Below are 22,485 nucleotides of genomic sequence, written 5' to 3' on the forward strand. Positions count from 1 at the left end.
TGACAGTGCTTTCAGAGGACTGGGCATCCCTGTCATCAAACCTGTACTTGAAAATCCTCTGACATAGGCATCAATAATGTATAGTTTATTACTCTTTTGTGAATCCGTCATCCTGATCTGAAAGGCTGCGGTCTGGGAACCACTGCGTTAAAGCAAAGCTCCCAGCAAAAACATCGCATTTGCGTTTTTTTGAGTGTTTCAATCTGACAGGGGTAAATATGAAGTCTCTTTTGGACAGGTTTAATATGAATGAATATTTTCAAATGCTAGAAAGAGTCGGGGGACTTGCTTCCCCCTCTAACGCATGTCACCAAAAGTAGGGAGAAACTCCACAAACTTGAACGTTCATGGGGTGAGAATTGCCTGTGTACTGCTTACAGCTGCTGCCTCACCCCTGTACTTAAAACATATCATCCTGCTAGAAAGTTTTAACAAAAGCTCGTAGGATAATCTGGAATAGGCTGGAGGGTATGAATGGAAACATTTTTTTCATCTGCTGTTGCTGTAAATAGACTCTTGTGGAGAGAGAAAAAGAAGTAAAAGGTTGCTTTCTCACACCTCCACCCCCAAAATAATTTCAGAAACAAAATAGCCATATTTTTATTCTCCCGTATGGTTTTGCTGTAAGCATATATGCATTGTAAATATGTTGTAAGTATGTAAGAGGAAATCAGTCTTTCGCTGCTGCTTCTATCCAGTAGTTATAACCCTTGTTGAACTTGAGTACCTGAGTTACGTATTTGCTTATGACTCACCTACTCATGAGATCAGATGATGTCCTTTCCACTGTCTGCCTGGAAAGCCCTTGTCCTCACGGTGGTTGGGTCGTACCAGTGGGATACGTCTGGAAAAGTCTGCTTCATCCCAAAGCTCTGGCCTCAAGTAGATGGGCTGCAGAGCTCTGGTTGCTCTCTCTTAACACGGGCCCTACGGACAGATCAGTATATACTGCGTGTGGGTGCACGTGCGTGCTGTCCGCGTATGGAGAACGCATCTGTCACTGGGTTTGAGAGATGGAAAGTGGGTTTAAAAAGCACCTACTAATACTTCCCACGTGAATTATCCCGTGGGTCTTGCAGCAGAGTTTGCCTTAAGTGCGCTTTGTGGCGCGTGTCTCCTGGACGTGATGAGAGAAGCCACCATCTTGGGGTCTCATCTTTATCGTGCATGTCTGGATCGTCCCACCCTTTCCGCAAACGCATGGCTTGTTTCTCCTTCAGTTTTATTACTGCGGTATTGGTAAAGCTTGCTGCTCTGCCGACCTCTGCTTTCTCTGTCTCAAGCCTCTGGGGTTATCTCCCCCGCTGCCAAGAGAAATACCCGCTCAGCAGCGTGCATGCGGTTGGTGTGTTTTTGTGTGTTTCTTTTTTATTTATTTCCCATAGGGAGAACCTAAAGAAGTAGTTAAGCCCGTGCCCATTGCCTCTCCCGCCGCACCCAAAGCCGCTTCCCCGGCCACCGTGGCTTACAATAAGACACCGAGGCCGTTCGGGGCGGCCGCTTCCTCCAAAGTCACCTCCATCCCGTCACCGTCCTCCGCCTTCACCCCGTCACCCGCGCCCCCCGCGCCGGCCGCCCCGGCCCCCCGCGCCGCACCCGGACTGCATGTTAACGCTAACGCTGAGCCGCCGGCGCCCGCCCCCGGCGCCGCTAGAGCTGCCGCTAACGTCCCGCGGCAGCCCGCCGCGTGGGCCGGCGACCCGGCCCCGGAGGTGGCGGAGGGGCCGCGACGAGGACTCAGAGACACCCAGGGGGACAGTAAACTGCCAAATGGGTAGGTGGCCGCGGGGGGACGTGGGCGCTCCTCGCAGGAGAGCCGCTGGGCTTGTTGAAGGGCTGAGCGCAGCACGGCGGGGGTGAGACGCTTCCTCTGCAGGAGCAGATCCCCGCAGAAGCGGTTAACGCGTTAAAAGGGTCGCTTTGGCGCGTCGAGCGAGACCGGTGGCGGCGATTTCTTTTAGGGCAAAATCCCACAGAGTTTCGCCGTTAAATCACGTCAGACCACAGAAGGCTTTTTGCGGGACCCTTTGCGTCACGAGGTGTTTTGGACCCTACAACAAGCTCAGCGATAATGTCTGCGGCTCTGTCTCGCTGCGTACCCCGAACCCCGGCGTGGTGGCGGAAAGCAGCAGGCACTCACAAATGCAGAGCGCTTGGTCAAGAAGCAGCAGCCGGATTCGCCGTGGCCGGGAATAAGACGTGAACGAACCGCCGCGACGCCGGCAGGACTCACGGAGAAGGTTTACCCGGGGGGGCCAAAGGGACAGAACGCAGAGTTAGCTCAGTTGACGGCACAGCGGAAATTGGGGGAAGTGTGGAAGGAGGTCGATCAGGTTTAAACAGGTTCTTTGTGCAGTTTTATAATGCAAATCCCTCAACTTAAATGCGGACAGCTAAAAAGGGCCCTGAGGGACCCCTCCGCTAGCTGCAGGGCATCACCTAGCACCGGCAGCGCTGAGTCAGTCTGTAAGTCAAGCAAAACGACATGCCAAAGGTATCATCCTTCTAGATCACGTTGCATGCGTTGACCAGCTTTCTGCTTTTCCAGACAGTTCTGGGTTTTGTCTTGAGCCTTAAGAGCTTAAAACCTAGCTATGGCTAGTATGTCCCATTTCTCAATAAAATACAGTTAATATTTTCCCCTACAAAAGGAAAAGGGATAAGGGGAATAGGCCCAGTGCAAATCTTTTCTTATGTTCTCCCAATCGGACTGCACGAAGAGACGTGCAGAAGGGGAAACACCCACGTCTTACGTACAAAACAGACTATTTGTGGGTTTAATCAGGCTTCTTCTGGAGACAAAAACTTATTTATCCATGTATTCACTTATATTTTAGTACAAATGTTTTCCGTATGTGCATTCATATAATGCAGTCCTTATGCATTTTATATCACGCTGTTAGCCATGGTAACAACAGATGATGGCGTGCTTCCACGCTGCGTAAAAGTGGGATAAAAACAGGAGTTTCCCAAGGACTAGCTCGATGCTAGTAGACTTGTTGAACATGCCTTGGCAGACTGTTGTCCCTCTCCAGGAACGCTGTTTTAGCAAACAGCGTGCAAGGTGTGGACTTTCAGAAGCAGTAATTAGTCCTGAAAAAGGTCAACAGTAGCAACAAAATTAAGTCCTCCTGCAAGGAAGTGCTGCAGGCATCAAGTAAGCGTTTAATAATCAGGATGGTATAACTTGTTGAGCATTGTTAAATGCCCTACCTTATACTTAGTGAACAAATAATACCGGCTGAAGAACATGTCTATTGACGGGTTAAAAAATCCCCGTCTTGCTGCCAGCCTTACAGATCTAGTGTTGGAAATTTTGAGAAACTTTGGAGCTGTAAGAATGTGCTTAATTTTGCCATCTTTCCTAGAACAGTGTGTTTGGGCTGTACCTGGGCTGTACTACTTAAATCCTAGTCTTGTCATCCTGAAAGTTAAAAACAGCCCCCCTTCTAAATCCCCCTGTTTATCTTGATCTGCAGCTACCCAAGTAACTGCTTAGTACCTTTTCACAATGATACTTAACTATCTCCCTATTTAAAGTGGAATTGATGACACTTAGCAAATATTAAAAATATTGAAATTTGGAATAATGGATCTGTCTGAAATAAATTCCATTTCACTTCTGTGGTTTTAATTTTTCTTTAAAAAAAGAAAAACAAAAGCCCATCTCTAAACATATGCAGCTTTGGTTTCAAGCACTGATCAAATCCCCGTTGCTGCAGCAAGAATTTGTTTATGCATGAAGACAGTGTTGAGCTGATTCAGTGAGAGAAGTTACGCTGTCCTTTTTGCAAATTTATTTAGAGTAGAGTTGTACACTGTGTTTACAAAAGACCTTCTCGAGCCGTTATTTGCCACACGCCGTGCAGGGAGTACTCTGGAAATATCTGAGAGCCAGGGATACGTTTTTGCTGTTGTACTTAAAGAGCACAGCTCTTGCCCTAAGCAATGTATACTTTTTTCTTAAGTTTGAACGAGCTGAACCTGCTCCTTTGTGGTTAACCCAGTCTCAGATTGCTTGCTCCTAATTAAAGCCAGAGCCAACTGCCTGGATTTTGCAGAAGTCTGCTTATCAGGTAGTAGGTTTAAAAAAAAAAACAAAAAAAACCAAAAAAAACCCATTTGGGTTAAAAATTATTATCAGCAGAAAGCACTGATAGACTCTGCTAAATGATAAACATTCACTAGACTCTGGAGAATTTACCCGGTTGAGGTGAAATTGTGCATTTATTTAGCTGCATAGATGAGATCTGTGACAAGGTGACAAGGATACCTATAGTGACCTGATTGTTCCCCTCGTTTTTAGCAGTGCAGAAATCACTGCTGCTGTTGGACACACCAGGGCAAAACTTGCTGCCTGTAGTTCTTTGGGTAAAGGTGAAGTACAGTCTTTATCTTCTGCAGGTTAACAGCTTGTGAATCGTTCTTGCAGACTATTTTGTTAGGTAAAATACATGTTCTGAGAATGAAAAAAAAAAAAGAGAGAGAGAGAGACTTATCCATACTGACAATGGCTATTGTCGATAGTGAATGATTTGCCTTCACTTCAGGACGGGGAGGAAGATGTTTCCCTTGCTTAGTCCTGGCTTAAAAAGGAAGTAATCTAGCTTCACTGGGCAATGTGCAATTTTGCTTTTTTCAAGACCTTCTTGCCAACGCATGCATGAAAACGTGCCTGCTGCTTAAAAGAGGTAAGGTGTCTACGGACTTGACTCAGTATAATATCGGGGCGGGTGGGCTAAATTTTTCCCTAATAGGTTCTTGGTAATTTTAAGTTTGACTCTATATGATGTATGGCTTTACCAGAGCTTGGATTTGGAAGATCCTAAAATATTTCAAGAAGCAAAGAATGCATTAACACATTAAATACCTTTTTTTCCCTTGCAGATAACAACAGTGACAAAGTTAGTATCAACAGCACTGGAGTTGAATTATGATGGTTTTTCTTGTCGGAATAACCAGCATGTATTATTGTTTTGCAAAATTACAGCTCTTATGGAGTTCTACATTTAAATTTTGCAAAACAGCTTCAGCTCTTTTTAGTAACTTCTTAGTGTAGTAGATGGTTGTGGTCCGCACTGGACATGATGTGATCTCGCTTCTCACTGTGTTAAGTTTTGCAGCATTTTTAATTCCACAGAACATTTGTGTGGTGTTTGTGTGTATTGATAAATTCTTGCTGCACCTATAGCTATGGTAGGAAAAGCGGTAGATTAGTGAAACGCAATTTTAAAACATAAATGTTTGGAGTATGGGCTCGAGGACCTGGTATCGAACTCGAACAACAAAAAGAAGTGTAACATCTGTATGTTATTATTTATGTGTATTGGGGATGATAAATGCGACTGAGGTTTTATTGGTGTGTCTTTTGTCCTCTCGCCTCAGGCCTGAGTTACAGGAGAGCCTGTCCCATTTAATTTGCCTTTGTCTCTGGCACCACCTTGTTGCCTCCATGAGTCATTACCAGGAGGCTTTTAGCTTTAAAAAAGGAAGCTGTAGGATCTGTAATGAGAAAGAAAGTGAGGGGAGAAGTCAGCAGGATATTTTGTTTATAATACCGCTTTCAACAAATGTGGAAGACTACTTATATCGCTGTGTTAATTGCAAAAATACAGTCAATTGCATGTAAATGATTACATTTCCATGTAACTACAACTTTATTGCTTTAATTTTCAGAATTTATCTTTTCCCTTAACTGTTCTGTTGCTTCACTTCATTTTGGCTGCGTTCCTTGCTTGTACTCCATGCGGGAAATGCCACTGTCTTTGTTTCTATACCCCTCCCTCCGCCGGTAACTTTGAGGTGCCACTAATATCGTCTGCCAGTTTTAGTAAATTCAGTCTTTTGCTGTAATTTCGTGTGATACACATCCCACTGAGGAGGCCTAATTCCCACTTGTTGACAAATTAATAGTTTACATCATTCTCATTGGTGTGTTCCACCTTTCTTTACCAGAAACACCTTGGACATTTAACGTACAGTGGGGAAACAGTGACAAAAATAGAAGCGACTTTTAAAGTTCTTTTTTTAATAGAATAACAATTTTTTGGAGATAGTTTGGCAAAGTTAATCTTCTGTAAGTCACGTAAAAATAAATATATGTGTAAAGAGTCTTTAAGATGAATGCTTTGAGATAATAAGTGTAGAATTTAGGAATAAGACACCTAGTATGAGTTTTCTGTTACCCTTTTCTAAGCAGATCGGTGCTGTTACATGGGTTTTTACATCAGTTATTGAAAGCAAAGCTTCAAAATCCTATATTCTTGTAAGCTTGCCAGCCCAGGGGTTGGTAAAGCATGTGCAATATTCTGGGGAAAATTTCCAGATGAAATAACAGCTCCATGTCTCTGACTTTCAGAGAGGGAATGGAGCCTCGATGCCTCCACGCTGTGCTTCGGAACATCTCTGTATTTTCAAAATACTCGGTTCTGATGCCAGCCTTATTACGTTGCACACAGCCAGGGCTTTGCCTTTTGTGAACAAAGGGGACAGTTTGTCCAGGGCTTTCAGCTCGGGGCACTCGATCACAACTGAATATACCGCCCTGCTTTATCGAGACAAGCAAAAAAATCCCCCTCTTATACCTGTATGCAACTCTCTGTAAGATTAAGTTAAATGGAAAAATGGGAAGTTAATGGTAGCAGAATGAGAATATCGCTATTAATTGGATTTCAATGCTTTCTTGCAAAACTAATTCAATAGAATAGCTTAGCTACACTTTTGTTTCACCTTTCTTACTTCTTTTTTCTTGTTTTCTTTTTCTCTCTCATTCCTGTTTATGCTGGGAAAACTGTTCCTCTTGCTGTCTTATTCTGTCCCCTCCAAGGAAAAACCCACCCAAACGGTAAATGTTTAAATTTGTAAATGTCTCGTTAATAATTGACTCCTCCTGTTGAGTAGTTCCAGTAGTGAAGCAAGGGAAAATATTTTAGTTTGATTGGAGTAATTGCAAATCATCGCTTGGTTCAGAGAACTGAACCCGTGCGCAGATGTGCGTAGCGTTCCCTGCAGAAGCTGCCTTTAAACGTTGCGAAAAGCCCCGGTCCGTCTGTGTCTTTGTGGCTGCCCTAAACTCAGTGGTATTGCCTAGTGAAGCCTCGTCCTCACTACTCTCTCCTTTTCTTTCTTGCCGTAGTCCGCCGCGGAAGCACATCGTGGATACCTATACTGAGTTTTACCACACCCCTACTCACAGCGATGCCAGCAAGAAGCGGCTGATCGAAGACACTGAGGACTGGCACCCCCGGACAGGGACCACCCAGTCGCGCTCTTTCCGCATCCTTGCCCAAATCACCGGCACCGATCGTAGTGAGTAGCCTGATGCTAACAAAATAACGGTAGTGGCCTCGGGCAAATGGGTGTTTTTAAAGGGTAATAGAAAATAAAATAAAATAAAATGATTTAATTGCATCTCTAAAACTTTTCCCTCTTGGATAATAAATCCAGTAGGCAGAATTTTGATGATCTCTTTAAAAGAACAAAAAGATTCAGAACACTATGTTGGAATAGGAAAATATTTTTGTACGTCTTCTGCAATTGCTGAGTGGCTCAGGACATAAGCATTACTTGGCATTGTTCCCAACTTATTTGGGTATTAATACATTCTAGGTTAGCCTAAAAGTGCCATTCCTATTCCCAAAGATGTTGGCAGAAAGTACGTACTTGTTATTGCTTTCCCCTCCTGCCTCACCTCACCACGGTGGGGACACTGCTGTTCTGAATTAACACTCCAGGAAGTGCTTAGAAAAACTCTAAGGCTTTCTCAGGCATGCAGAAAATGCTTGAGGGTCATACAAAGGTTTACGCCATGCAGTGATTTTGCTGATCAGAAGCACAGACCTGTAGCTCCTCAGTATATTCCAAGGAAATGTCTCCGTCCTCTGCTTATGGTATGATATGACTATATATTACTAAAGAGTAGAGTTGATGATGCAGAAAAAGTCTTTCGCAGTTGTCGTACGGAAAAAACTTTGATTTCATATCGTGCTGTCACTTACAATTTATTGGCTGAGGTCTGAATGCTGGATAAATCCATCAGAAATGCCATCAGGACATTTGAACTCTGTCATGTTCAGACTGAGGTAGCTAATATATGGGTGATTATTTCATTCCTCTGCTTTTCACAACTAATGCTAAAAGAAGGCAGTGACGAAACTGGATCCATCCTGGGAGCAGGGTTGATTAAGTCAGCTCTGAGTTCACTGGCAGAGTTACTCCAGAAGCCGGTGCTAATCTCCCCAAATAAGGACTATTGTCTAGGTGTGATAAATCTTCTGAATTCAGACAGTTAGCCGATTGTTTTGTGGGGCTTGCCTTGCACTAGTCTGTTTAATGAGTGTTTAATCTCTCTTGGGACTCTTTTCTTCACGAATCCTTTCAAGAGGAAAATACGAGACCTGAACATCAAGTAACATGTCAGTGTTTCCTTACAGTATGAGTGAATTAATCATGTTGACAGATAATAAAAGAATATGATTGTAGCCAGACTTGCCAAACTCAATATAAATTCCATAAATTCCCAGTCCCAGTTTTATCCCATCTGCATTTCTGCAGCACCTTGATGGGGTCATGGCATGGCCTTATAGGGACACAGGGATTATAGTCTGATATCAACCTACTGGATGTTCCTCCAAAAGACGTATCTCTGAACTTCCACTCGTTGTCATCTCAATTCACCTTCTCACGCCTTTCCCGGTGCCAATGTGGACAGCAGCCCAAGGGAAGGGGCAGAGACCAGCAGAGCCACCTTACAGCGATCCTGCTAGCAAAGGGACTTTTGAAGTTTATAGGCAGATCTAATTTCCATTAGGGCATGTTTAGAGTTGGGAAGTCCTAACGAGCCTTGTTGTAATTTCCTAGTGTGGAGAATGCTTCGGTACAGGGGGGAATGCCAGCATTTAGTGGTACTGTTTAGTTTCTCAGACAATCAAAATTTTCTGTTTCCTTGCAGTGAAAGAACCAGAAACTGAAGCTGCAAAGAAGACTAAGTGAGTTCATGTTTTACATTTTTGTTACTTTAATACTTTGCATGTCTTAATTCTTACCTGATAATGCATTACTGTTTGGTGCATTTGTTGAAGGTCTGGGTGTTTTTCAAATGTTGCTTGTTTTTTGCCTCATATTTCAGCATGTAAAACTCAAGATAGTTTTCTTCATAGACTAGCCTTTTAAATCCCTGTGCAGTCCAGTGTTAATGTTTGTGCAGGAGTTTGAGCTTTTTCCATAAACTTGGACTGGTTTGGTTTTCTGTATGAGGTCAGCTTGTCAACATGTTTTCTTTTCCGACATCTAACCAGGCATTTTTTGATTTGCAAGCATGGGTCAGATTGCAAGATATAACTGGAAAGTATTACCGTTCTAGATGGTGAACAAGTGTCAGTTGTCTCACTGCTTTGGAATAAGTGTGTTGTTCAAAAAGGGGGCCTGGCTAGCGGCTAAATCGACTGGTTGTTGCAGTCCTTGAGAGTCTTTCTACTGACTTTGCTTAAGACTGGATCAACTCTTTTGAAAGACGGGAAGGCGATGCAGGGATGTGTGTAGTGCATGGCAATTGCATGCTTCGGCTCACTTGTGAAACTGCTCGAAGACAAACTTTCTTTCTTTCTTATTTTTCTCCTATCACTTCTTTCCACAGGGAAAAGATTCCCAGCCACGTCTTTAGCCCCAAATACACAAAATTACGTGACTGGCACCATGAAGTCTCAGCACGTGTTCTTAATGTCCAGTGATTTTACCCACGTTGCAAAAGCAAAATTACAAACATTTACTTCCTTCCTTCTTTTCCAACTGCTTTGCAAAAAAAGAAAAAGAAAATGTGTTTCACTAGCCTTACTACAAGAGAAATTCTAGCTTTTTCTATACTTTTCTAACACTTTCCTACTGATGTGTAAAAATGAGATGAAAATGTTTTTGTGCTAATCACTAGTTGACAAAAAATACATGTTTAACCCGGAACGACTTGGGTGACTGAATCTTCCAAAGTGGGGGAGGAGAGGGCTGTTGCAGTTAGTTTTTGCCTTAAAGGAGTCATTTGCACTGCTGAGTTTGAGTTACTGTAGGTTGTTAGAAAGCAGAAAACAATGAACAAAAGGACAAGAAATGGTGGTGTTTTGCTTTGAGGGCAGGAGAAGGAGAAGAGGAGGGACTGTATACACTTATTTCCAACCATTGTACTTACCAGGATAATGTTCTTCGAATTCACTAGCTTTTCAGCAGGCCAGTTTTAGAGTGGTTGTAAATGTTTCATGAAGTAGTGCACGAAGACAGACTGCTTTTGAGCAAGAAGAAATTTGCCAGTATTGAATATCTTAGTGCAAGTTCAGTATAAAGAGCCTGCCGCTTAAACCAGTGACCTGTTCATATTGTGAAAAAAATAATAAAAAAAAAATGAGCAGAACGTTGCTGTGTACATGTGAGGGCTTCGATATATAACCTCTAACAAGAGTAAGATAACGTGGTGGTATTTATTTATTTCAGAGTGAAGCTCTTAGGATTTCTTGTGTTCATAAAAGCTTCATGGCCCTATGGTTCTCCTGTAAAATAATGTATTATAGTAGCTACACTTTCATTAATTTATGCTTTCTGAAGCTTGAAGAGTATTTTAATAAAAGTTGCTTTTAACTTAGTTCTGTCTGTTTTTTCTTTTGAGTCTCTCTGACTCCTTAACAGAGTTTTCTCTTGCAAAGAGCTGTAGTTTTGTGACCACTCCACGGATTATAGCGAGAAAAATAACTGTGTCCCTGCTGCGCAGCAGAAGCAACCTGAATTGTACAAGAGTAGCAGAGTTCCTGACTGTGTTAAAAATATGTAGTATATTTTTGTGTTTTTGAAATGGACACAAAAAATTGCAGGAATCAAGATAACGTTTGACCCTTTGGGGGTACGATAGGAGTAAGAATTTTTCTAAGTAAAATTCACTGTCAGCTTGTAACGTTCACTGAAAAGTTTCAGACCTGCAAGGCGAATTGTAAAGTGCATATAAAAGCCCGGTCATCATGATTGGCTTAAATTTCATGTTGCATAAAATGCTCAGATGAAATTGGTCCCGTGGACAGATCAGTGTCCACTGCCAGCACTTTTGTGGACATGGAGGTGGTGGTTGGGGCACTGCTTTGTTTTATTTTCCAGCTTTAAAATTGAGAGGAGGGGAGACCTGTGTTGTAAGCATTTTAAGCTTGTTTTTTTCCTTTTCAGCTGGTTTACAATACAGCAGTAGCTTACTGTATTTGTCATTTTATCTCTAGGGAAAGCCAAACAGAGAATGGAGACCTCAGGTAATAGCCAAGTTATCTAACACTAACAGTCACCGATGTGGACATATAGCAATGCACAGCACACAGTACAATTAAAATTGCACCCGAAAAGATGGACCAAAGCATATCACTTCTTGCACACCTTTTACATTTAACTCCATAGGGATAGTGGGGGAAAATACTGTCTTTAATAATCTCCCTAAAGATGGTCCTTGGATGAGAATTGCTGTTCAGTTTGATTTTTGTCACGTAACTCAGTTGACTGAGTCATGCATTACTAAAATGAAGTGTGTTACTGAGTTACTGATATACCACAATCTAATCAATAAATGTGTGTTAAAGCGAGAATACAGACTAGCATGTTAAAATTGTTTAGCTGGTTTAAAGAGCTTTTTTATGACTGGAAAGGAGAAAGGAGCTTAAGATGATCAATACAGTGAAAACTATGAAAACTTATCACTTAGGTTGTCATCTGTAAAGTATTCTTTCTAAGGGTAGAATGGTGTGACCTTCAAGTATTTTTACATTTTGGAGATGTTTCTAGATGGTGAAAGTGCCTTCATGTTGGTATGTGATTTACCATTATATTTGTCTGTCCTACTAGCTTTTAGCCCTTTGAAGAATGAGTTGCTTTAGTGGGAATGAAAAAAAAGCCTTCCAAAATAATCCAAAGCATAGATATCTGTTTTGATTGAAAGTAAGCTTAGAAAGCCAGAGAGTCTGTTAAGAAAATGGTAATAGTTAAGGAAAAACTACCAAAACTATTAGTTAACTGTGAATTTGCAGTAGCGAATCACTAGTTCCCCAAAATGCTTTGTGGTATGTTGCTCTCCATTTCCCATATTAAGATAGCATGTATTTAAGCAAAAAACATTTTCAAGATGGCTAAGCAAATCTCTGCATTCAGGAATGTGAAGTTGACCTGTGTTGAGAACGCAGCTTTTTCAGAGTTGCCATATTACAATTACTGCTCTGCAAAGAAGTAACAAAGTCCTAAAAAATCACTATTTTTTTACATATGTATCCCAGAGGTTCTCTCTTAACAGTAACATCTCAGATAATATCTCAGAAGAATAACATGACGGGAAGTAGCCCTTCAACTCTTTTTCCCATTAGCCTGCTCCTTCTGTCTGGTCCCCGGCTGCCAGTGGTTTATTTGGATTACCTGTATGGGGTTATCTGTAGTATTTCTCTGTGTGGGGGTACCTGCATTACATACCAGAGTACGTGCATATTCACATGACTTTTGTTGGCGGACTTCAGTGCGCGTGTACTTACTGCTCTGAAGATGTCATCTCTTCTCCCAGTATCCCCGCTCTGAAGGTGTCATCTCTTCTCCCAGTATCCCCAGTGCACGACACTTGTTGACGTTAAATACTGGGCTTCCTGATTGCTTTCCGAAATACCCAAAATGAGATTCCGAAGTGGCCTGCTTATCTGTTTAGATGTGGATAACATGCCTCAGCTCATCTCCAATTGCCAATATACATCCAACCTTTGGAAAAATATTCTGATGTGGTTTTTTGATATAAACGAGTAAGCTTAAAATTAAATGAGCAGCTGGAAGGCGGGATATGATATTATTAAACAACAGAAGAGAAACTGCTCTCCCATCAGTAATTTACCACTGAACATCCCAACTTTTCAGGCATTGTTGAAGACAAATGTCCTATGATTTTTTTTTTTTTTATTCTACGTTTCTAGTTTCATTTATCCCTAGACTTTAACCTACTGGGGAATTTTTTGTAGATGAACGGATATTTCTTTTCAGCAGTTGGAAGGGCAGCAAACTGAAATAGAAGGCCCTCCCTGAAGCAAAATGTGTAGATTGTACCTCTTAAACAAGTTATTTAAAGCTTAGAAAGGCAAAATCTAGCTTTTATGTAAAGTTTATTTACATGTTTTAGTAACTGATTTAGTTATAACTCCACAGTAATCTGATTTCCAAGCCTGTTTCTGATGTTGAGCACTTTTTATCATTTTGACCCACCAAGTACTGATTTGGTTTTGGTCTTAAAAATGTAGAGTCAACTAATCGTCCTGAGTGAAGCTGTGTCTGGATTTTCCAGATCTGAAGTTTAGCTAGTCCGTCACCACTGGGAAATATTTGTCCCGCTCTTGGTCAGTCTTGAAATAACCTCTGTCATAAATCATGTGAATTTTTTTCCCCCTCCCCACATCATAAATATTTGTAAAGCATACCTGCAGATCTGCCTAATGGAACAGGAGCCGAGGAGCCCTCTATTAATCTGAATAAAACCTCTGTAGCTACTCAGACTTTGGGGATGCCGCCTGTATCAGAATCGCCGTCAACGCCTTTACCACCTGCAAGGTCGGCTTCATGGTCATTCCTAAATCTGTTCAATAGTTTGCAGCACTCTAAGGCTACCTACTTTATTAATATACTTCCTCCTGCATGCTAATGAAAGAAAATGAAATCCTACTCATGTAGCTAACTCAGTCTGCTTGAAACTTGTGGTTATGATTCCTCTGCACCTTGTATTTCACTTTTGCACGTTGCAGCAAGATGTCCGGTGGGTGTTCTTCAAGGAGAGGGCCTTTAATCCAACGTTTTCTAGATTTTTCTTGTTACGACTGAACAAATGGAAGGAGATGAAAAAATGTTAAGAAATGTGTACTCTAATCCTCACAAAGCTAACACTCTAAGGAAATCACAGCAAAAAGTATATAAAACTTTGGGAATTAATCCCAGCGCCAGTTGAGGCTGATCCTTTTCTAGTATTTCCTAAAAGTTTTCCACCATATAATGTAATCTGAAATGCATGTTTCATCGGTGTAAATGCACTGCTCGGCTGCTAATGAGTTTACAAGCAGTAGGACACTTCTTAACTCCCACTGAAAGCATGGCAGGTCTCAAGCCTCTTGTGCCTCAGCTTGCACTCCTTTACGCTTCGCTGTGAACGTCGGTTTTCCTTCCCAGTACTAACGCTTGTGTGCAGACTTTTTTCCTGTTCAGCATACTGTTTCAGTATGGATTAAAACGCTTTTCCTGTGTGTGTGTGTCGGTGCGGTTTTGTCGCTGTGAATGCAATGCAACGGGTGCTAGACCGGAGGAGCCTGCTGCAGCTGTTTCGCCCGTAGCGATATCCTCACCCGTCAGTGCTCCCTCTCCCAGGCTTCCTGAACACCTTGTCTCCACAGATCCCGGGAGGTAAATCATTCGCAGGCGGTGGCAGTTTAGTGACAGCCTCGCCCTTACGTTGATCTGTTTTAGACTTGGTTGCCTTGCAGGAGAGCGCGTTGTCCGTCATTCACTGAAGACCAACTTTGCTGATCTGCTGTTCGTTAGGGCTCCTTCCAGAAATGGTGGGCGGGAGAAGTAAAGCTGAACGTATCAATGAACAGTTTCGTGGAGACCAGTTAAAATAAGACAAAATATTAGCATGCATTGATGTCCCTCCCATCTCCTGATGGCACAACCTTTCACTGCTCTATACAACTCAAAAGTTAAATTCAGATTATTTCAACATATGGAAAAGGGCCTTTAAAAATAACCCCCTCTCCCCCCGCCCCCCCCCCCCCCAAAAAAAAGAGGATGGTTGTGTTAAAGCACTCTGCTGTGCTATCATGCAATGGAAGAAAAGTAGATGATCATCTGGCGAATTTCCTGTCATTGGCCTTGGATGGCTTCACTGGCACTTTTCTTAACAAATTTTTGATGTTTTGGAGGTCATCTTTGGGTATAAGACGGTGACAGTAATTTGGGGTTTTCTGACGCTGTTACTGAAGGTTGGTAACGTTTCCTGATCGATTGCGTTTCATAGTGTAGGACTTTGGCTGTGTACGTAGCGAACACTGACTACCTGGGCGAAAAAACAAAATCCCAAATGCTGAATGAAGCTGCTGCTTAAAAGAAGATCTGTTAAGGATTAAATGTTCCTTTCACTTGGTCTCTGTCTCCTCTCGGGCCAGAAGGCGAAGTGGCATAGCACCGAGGGAGCTCCTGCCTTTTCATTGCCCTTGCAGTTTGCAGGGCGCGACAGGACTCTGCAATTGCGGTGTCAGGGGAGTGCCCTGTCAGGAGAGGAGTCTCTCCGGGTAGATACGTTTTTCATCTGTGGCGTGATTAACAAGGTAGCCTAGCGTGTTTATCGCTTTTTTCCGTTCCGTTCCACGGACAGGTCTTGTCCAGGAGATTACTGGCGTGCTCTTTGCTTTCCTAAACAGCAGAGTTCCCCCTGACACAACTGATTTTTCAGTGACCTAACTGGCTCTATCAACACCTCTCTCTTTGAGGAGCTGGTCTTGGATCAGTTCAGCCTTGTCACAAGATGCCCACGGATTGGGAATAGGTCCAGGGACGTCTGAGTAGTAGATGGTGCGGTGATTTGCTAGCCACCGTCAGGGATGTGCGATCCTTAAATACCTCTTCATCACTGGAAGGTACACAGGGGTTTCTCTAGTAGATACATGTTTCTGGGAGACTTTACCTTTTTAGCGGTAGAACTTGGTAACAAATAGAGACCCTCGTTTCTGTTTCGCAGATGATTAAGCTGTTCGCACCTCCAGCTCTGCTTGGTGTAGGGTACATCTGTGTGCCCTTGGTGGCTGACAGAGGCATAGCTGCCAGTGAAACACAAATTGGAAAAATGAGGTTTCTGCACGACTGAGCAAGTCATTTCACTGTGCCCGCTGTTGAAAACGTGCGTTTGATCTTTGCCAGGAAAGTTCAGTCCCTAGGTTTTACAGGATATATTGCTGTTTTTGCAGTACCACATCACAGACATATATCATGCTTTCACTGTTTAAAAAAAAAAAAAATCCTTCAGGTGTTCAGCTGCCCTTATTTAGGACCTTTTCACAATAACAAGAGTCAATAGCTGTGGCCAACGAAGAATACAGTGCTGCATTTTCTACTTACAGTGAGGTCAAAGTATAGGAGCGTTTCCTTCACTTGCAAGGATGAAGTTGCCTTTCAGAAGCAGAGCACTTTGGGATTTTGCTGACACTCAGAAAAAATAGATTTTGCCACAGGTTACAGTAACATTTTGATTCATCCCTTTTCTATATTTTCATGGTAGTCCTTCCTTAAAGGAGTGGAAGTAGCCCTTGCATTTTCTTTAATGACTCCAGGACTCTTAGAGGAAAGTTTGTTTATTTAATAACTTCTTGTAGCATCAGCTGTTTTAAATACTTCAAAAACAGACACTCAGCATTCACAGGATTATTTTTGCCACTACACAGTTTCAGAATGAAGCTAGAGATGTTGCTTCCAGGAGGCTGGCGGCGGAAGGAGCCTGCAGCCTCCATGCCTCTGTACCTACAACTCTGCAACCTGTGGGCAGCTATGAGAGAATTAAATGAAAATTCATGGTCCAGCTAGGCCTCCAGACAGACCCATTTTTGTAAAAAGACAAGGATATACTCTGCGCATATGTGTATATGCTTTCTTCAGCTGGGAATCCAATAACAAGATTTGAGTTTGACAGCTTCCCCTTTAGGGTAGTAGTCTTAGCCAGTCTAGAGGAATGAGGTGGACCCTTCCAACAAAATACGGATTTCTCCCCTTGGAGCTTTCCATTTTCCAGTCAGATTTGTTTTGCTGCAGTGCCTTTTGAAGGCTCCCTTGACGCTCGGGGAAAGAGAATGCCTTCATGAGGGCAGTCAGGAAGGGAGGGAGATGATGGCAAGGAGGTCGACCTGGACAGCGGACCACTGGCTTCCTCTAACCTTTGGTCCCCACCCCAGAAAAGGCTTGGTCGTGATGGTTTCAGCAACGTGTTCTCTTAAATCCCAGGAAGCAGATGGGGCAAGAAGTTAGGCGTCTCAGAAAAAAAATACATACAGAAGGTGTATGGCAATACTCTTCTTGAAGTAGAAAACATGGGATGGAAAAGGAAAAAAATATTAGTCCAGTAAATGATTTTCCTGTCTACCAGGAAAACTCCAGTATTATGACACATACTGGGCTGCAAATGCCTTGCAGATACTGCTGCAAATACTGTATTCTGAGTAGTCAGGAATTCTTTCTAAATCCTAGCTCTGTGTCCAGGAAGAGGAAATTTAAAACTATTCTCACTCGGGACCTATGGTTTTAAGTTTATTATTTGGCAAAATTAACCTAGCAAGAGAGCAGCTTTAAAACGAGCCTGGGGAAATCCAGAAAGCATAGCCACGTTCCCCTCGGGATGCATAGTAAAACCATTACCTTAGCGGAGCGACAGCAAAATTCATATGAGCAAGGGCTGCTAATACAGATGAGATGCTAGTATCCATATCTCAGTTATATTGAGCAGTTGCAATTAGGGATGTTTTTGCAAACTTTTTCCAGCTGGTTAAATGTCTCCGTTCATATTGGCAAAGAATAGCAACTATTCTTTTCTCCTGACCATCTGGCTTGTAGTTCGAGGCTCTTGTTTAATCTGGAAATTAAAATACTGTTTCTTTGTCTCAATTTCTTTTTCTTTTTTTAGTTTTCTTTTTCTTCGCTATGGATGGAAAAGGTGGGAATTTATTTGAAGGAGAAAAGGCTTTTGTGGTAGGTTATTTGCAGAATGACTTCTGTATATAGCTTATATTATAGATACGCAGAGGAGTCTTGGGTTGAGAGGGATGACTGTTGCCTTTTTTGCGCATTCTCCTGTTGTCATATCAAACACTCATATGTATATTTTCCTGCGCAGAAAAAACTCAAATTGTGGTGTTTGGTTGCCTTATTGATGCTCTTACAAAACAAAATAAACAACTTCTGGCTATGTTTTTGGAAAACAGAAATATTTTAGCATTATTTCCTTTCTAAATATTTTTTTTTCCAAATTTTCCAAGTGTTGTGGTGAGGGAACTGCTTTAAATAGAAGATGAAATGTGAATCTTTTTTTGTCTTAAGTGAGATATACTTTGAATACGTAGTATTCATACCAGTATTTTTTTCTGTTTGTTTACTGTGCACTGTGAGAAAACCTCCGTGGGAGAGGGTCAGGATGTCCCTGCAGATAGTCCCTATGGCTCTGGAGAGAGCCATGGGTGACCAGGTTTTTATGAAATGAATAATGACAGTTATTGCCTTTGGCAATTTTTCTGAGCTTAGGTAAAAAGGATTGTAGGGAACCTAGTGTTTTGTTTTGTAGTATCTGTGAGATGACACTTTCCTGTGATCAGTTGTTTAAGGCAACACAGTTATCATTTCAGCCTATGTGTCCTTAGGAGATGCTGTCATGATACAGAGATTGTTACTAGCACTGATATTTGGAACTTTAGAATCGATTTTATAAATATATTTATTTTAAGCAGGTAACTACAGTAATGATAAGAACCCTTATTAGAAGTAGCATCCGGATATATTACATCTTATACAACTTGTTCCTCACCCTAGCATGTACGGGCAGAGTCAGGATGTAAAGGCAGTCTGGGTTTTTCTTCCTTCCACTACTAAATCACCTTGAATATCACATATGATTTTAAGGAGGTGACTGGTATACTGATAACCTGGTCCAGTGGTTGAGATAGTAATCTTGAGGCAAAATTATAGTAGCTTTATTAATCTGAAACGGTGGTTCAAGATGAGAGCTGAAGTATTTATACAAAGAGTTTAAAAAAAAAAAAAAAAGAAAGAGAGGTAGAAGCTGAGTAGTTCGTACCTAAGAAGGGCAGAAATCTGAGCCGCTTCTGCAGAGCTGTAGTAGAAAGGTTTAACAATGTTGTATAGATTTGATTCTCTCCTCAAAAGAGAGGTGATGTGTCACTGTAGATATATGAGCTATATTTGGTGTTTGTTTTGCTGCTGAGTCCGTGTCGCTACTTTCAGCACTTTTTGCCTGGGGAATACACCCAAAGCTGATCTCCAAAAGTCATTTATCTTTAAAATGACAGCTGTCAGTATTGAGTAATTGCTGGGTGCCATGTCATACTTTTAGAAACGCAAAAAGGGGCCATCCAAAGGTCAGTAGACTTGATTTTGCCACTAACACCCTGCATTTGCTGTCCGTGACTGGCACAGATCTTTATTTTCCTAATGGGCTCCATCTTTTCTTGGCCGAAGCTCTGTGATTTCTACCACCCACTGCTGAACCACCAAGAGGGAGAAAGAGCTTACTGTGAAACGTGCGAAGGATCTGGATTTGATTACTGGGTTAAAGCTAGGTTCACTGCTTATAAGGCAGACTCCATAATATAAAGCATAATGCTTTTTTTTTAATTGTAGCTTTACTTCTTTAATGAAAGCCTAAATTAATTGTATGGCAATATACCCAATTACTATAATTTATGGTGAACTATTACTCAATTTTGTATATAGAATATCATCTTATAAGTGTAACGCTACTAAAATATTTAGGTGCAATTATAACCTTTCCAGAAAGTTGCAAAAAGTCACCTTAAATAGTCACCCTGGCAGCTTCAGAGTGTGTAAACTGCAGAATCTGGCACTTCCTGAGAAATAAAACTAATAGAAAGCAGATCCAGTGCCAGCAAGTTTCTTTAGATTGCTCTCTTATATATGTACTTTTCACAGTTTTACAGGCTTGCTTTTATCCTGCCATTAATGCAATTATTCCCAATAGCCATAAATACAAGTCAGTATTGCCTATACAGTATACATTTATATATATATATGTATATATATACACACACACCCCCAGAGTGTACAGTGTATATTGCCTGTAGGTATAAGTATACAAAAAGTATACAATAAGTGCATAAGCCCCTAAGTGTACAAGTTAGTAATGCCTATAAGAATTAGGCATTAATTGTGAATTTTGATGTGTATCTTCTGATTAGAAGACAGCCAAGAATATTCTCCCCGAAACAGTAATCTCCGTACCTGGTGTGATTCATTCCCCTTCTCCCCCCCCCCCCTCCTTCAAGCCCCTTTTATGGTTTATATAATGTCTTTGTGAAATCTTTGGGAAGTTGAAGGTAACCCCAGAAAAGGGCAGGATCTCGGCATGCCCCTGATTTGCCACTGGAGCACTGGTTCGGGAGACAGGAGCAGTGATTTACTGTAACTGCTGCTGTACTTAAGTCAGCCAGCTCTCCTTTTTGCCAAGTTTGACACATCTACATCAATTTTCATTAAAAAAAAAAAAAAAAAAAATCTGTCGTCATCATTCGAAAGGGAACCTTGTAAAGGCAGACGTCACCCATTTAAATGGGGAAACGAGCGTCAGCCTGGGGATGAGCAGAGGTGGCTCTCTGACCGAACTAAAATTGTCCAAATTTTTATGGCTGTCTTGGTTTGGTTACAAGCAAGAGGAGGAAAAGTTTGGGTAAATATGTTGCCTTTTTTTTTTTTGGTGAATGCTGCTTGTCACTCTGCTTTCTTTTGCTTCAGAAAACTTTTGTTTGAGCATCCTTTGGAGGCCTTACCCAAGTGTGCACCTCATCCCCCTGCAATTGTTCAGGTTTTAAATACCTGCAGCCAAGTAGCCACAGTGTCTAACGTGCCACCTGCTCGCACTAGGTAGAGTTTCTCGTGTCCTGGTCGTGCTCTACTTCAAGTATATTGTGTATTTTCAGAATAGCTGCTTTTAGCTTATCTAAATGCTTTGTTCTTGTGGTTAAGCAAGACTGGCTCTAAGCCGTCCAACTTGGGCTGTAAAAACGCCCCAGAGGAGCCTTTCCGGCATGGTGCGGTTCTTGGGGGACGGCTGTTTGGTTCCCAGGGCCGAACACGAAAGCCCTCCCCTGCTCCTCACACGCTCTTTACCAAAGATGCAAGAATGCCACCTAGAAACGGGGGCCGTTTTTAATCGCGTGAGAAACTTCCTCCGCGCGTAGAGCCTCGTTATAACTACTCCTCGTCAAATCACCGCCCACCAGGGAGACAACCGCGGAGCGGGCGGCTCCCGGCGCCGACGGAGAGAGTCCCCCCTCGGCCAAGCGCTCGGTGGCCACGCAGGCTCCGGAGCCGTCCCTGCCCGCCGCTGCCGCCCCCCAGCCACCTCCGGAAGCCACCCGCCAGGAGCCTCCGGAGCCCCACAGGTACGCGGACACCAGCCGCGTGGAAAGGCGTGAGCGAAACCCTAATTTTACATAGCGCTTCATCCGGTTATTTTTTTTATTATTTTTTTATTTTTATTTTTTATTCTTTCCCCCTTGATATCGATGCTGTGAAGCTGGAGTGGCCCCACGGGCATCTCCAAACCCGCACGCAGCCCTGGAGATGAGCCTAGCGACTAGAAAGCGTAGATATTAGACAAAAGTTAGAGCAATAGTAGAGAAATGAAGGTGCTGTGGAGGTGGAGAACCCCAAGTCATGGGCAGGAGACTTGCCAGGCGGGTGACCTCGGTTCAGGCAGTCGGTGACATGGGGTGACAGAAAAAGAAAAAGCCACGTGGGATTGGGCGCTGGATACAAGAAACAGTGGGATTTGTGTGTCTGGGTTTATGTTGTTTTAATGGGAGTGATTTGTCCAGCCTTTCCAACATGCCCATTGGCATGCCAGTAATTAATAATCAGGTACATTAAGCCTATACCTGCTCTTTTTTATGGGTAAGGAGGGCTTTTAAAAAAAATCTTTATATGAGCTCCTCCTGAGCTTTATTTAGTGTTGCCAGCGGGTGTGATAAATGTTTGATTAATGACTTTTCTTCTCTTGCTGCTTTTTGGGCAGGCGTGATGCATCTCTGCCTACTTGTGAAACAAATTCTTTTACTAAAATCTCAAGCTGTCAGTCTAAATCATTCCTGAGTTATACAAGGTAAATCCTTTATGGTATATCTACGGCAGGCTGCTTGGTTTAAGCAAGATTTTCAGGCTGTATTTTTGCATTTAAATCTAAGAAGTGGTGTGAAGTATAGTTGTTGGACAAAATGAAGTGTTTTGAGTGTTGTGTTCATTTCTGAAATGATTGTAAGGAATACAAAGCAATTCTCTGGATAATATTGAGATTTTAAAATACAGCCTGGGTTATGGATTGACCATTGTAAAAATGCTGTTTTCTGCATTAGTATTCAAGTGACGAATACGTTGCCCTTTTCGCTACCTTCTGTGCGAGGTGGGACCTTGCAATAATGTGGGTCTGCAGTGGTCAGTGCAGCCCTGTGCTGTGCTGTTTTTCTGTCAAGCTCCTCTGCTTTCTCTGTTTTCTCCTCTGTTGGATCCAAAGTGTGTGTGCTAGGAAAGAGCTGCTGGGAAATCCCTTGGACAGCCTGCCCCGGTCTGCTCCGCCTCCTGTTCCTGCCCTTTCTCCTTTCAAGCCGAGGTCAAAAATTAAGAGCATGGCTGCCGCCGCCGTGTCTGCTGCTGTTGCTATCCGGGCCAGGTAGACATCGA

General features: G+C 42.4%; 1 protein-coding gene across 4 annotated transcripts in view; it reads left to right on the forward strand.

The window, feature by feature from the left end:
* PDLIM5 (PDZ and LIM domain 5) overlaps window positions 1–22,485 on the forward strand; it is a 124,054-nt gene that overhangs the window by 68,377 nt on the left and 33,192 nt on the right. For 2 of the 4 annotated variants that reach the window (XM_064510499.1, XM_064510500.1), the window contains 7 exons: window positions 1,386–1,774; window positions 7,136–7,308; window positions 8,951–8,987; window positions 11,244–11,273; window positions 13,450–13,584; window positions 14,320–14,424; window positions 21,030–21,191. In XM_064510499.1, the coding sequence (XP_064366569.1) occupies window positions 1,386–1,774; window positions 7,136–7,308; window positions 8,951–8,987; window positions 11,244–11,273; window positions 13,450–13,584; window positions 14,320–14,424; window positions 21,030–21,191 (1,031 nt within the window). The remainder of the gene's footprint in view (window positions 1–1,385; window positions 1,775–7,135; window positions 7,309–8,950; window positions 8,988–11,243; window positions 11,274–13,449; window positions 13,585–14,319; window positions 14,425–21,029; window positions 21,192–22,485) is intronic. The other 2 variants (XM_064510501.1, XM_064510502.1) reach the window with 2 other exon arrangements.

This window comes from Dromaius novaehollandiae, chromosome 4 (assembly GCF_036370855.1).
Source record: "Dromaius novaehollandiae isolate bDroNov1 chromosome 4, bDroNov1.hap1, whole genome shotgun sequence".
NCBI lineage: Eukaryota > Metazoa > Chordata > Aves > Casuariiformes > Dromaiidae > Dromaius > Dromaius novaehollandiae.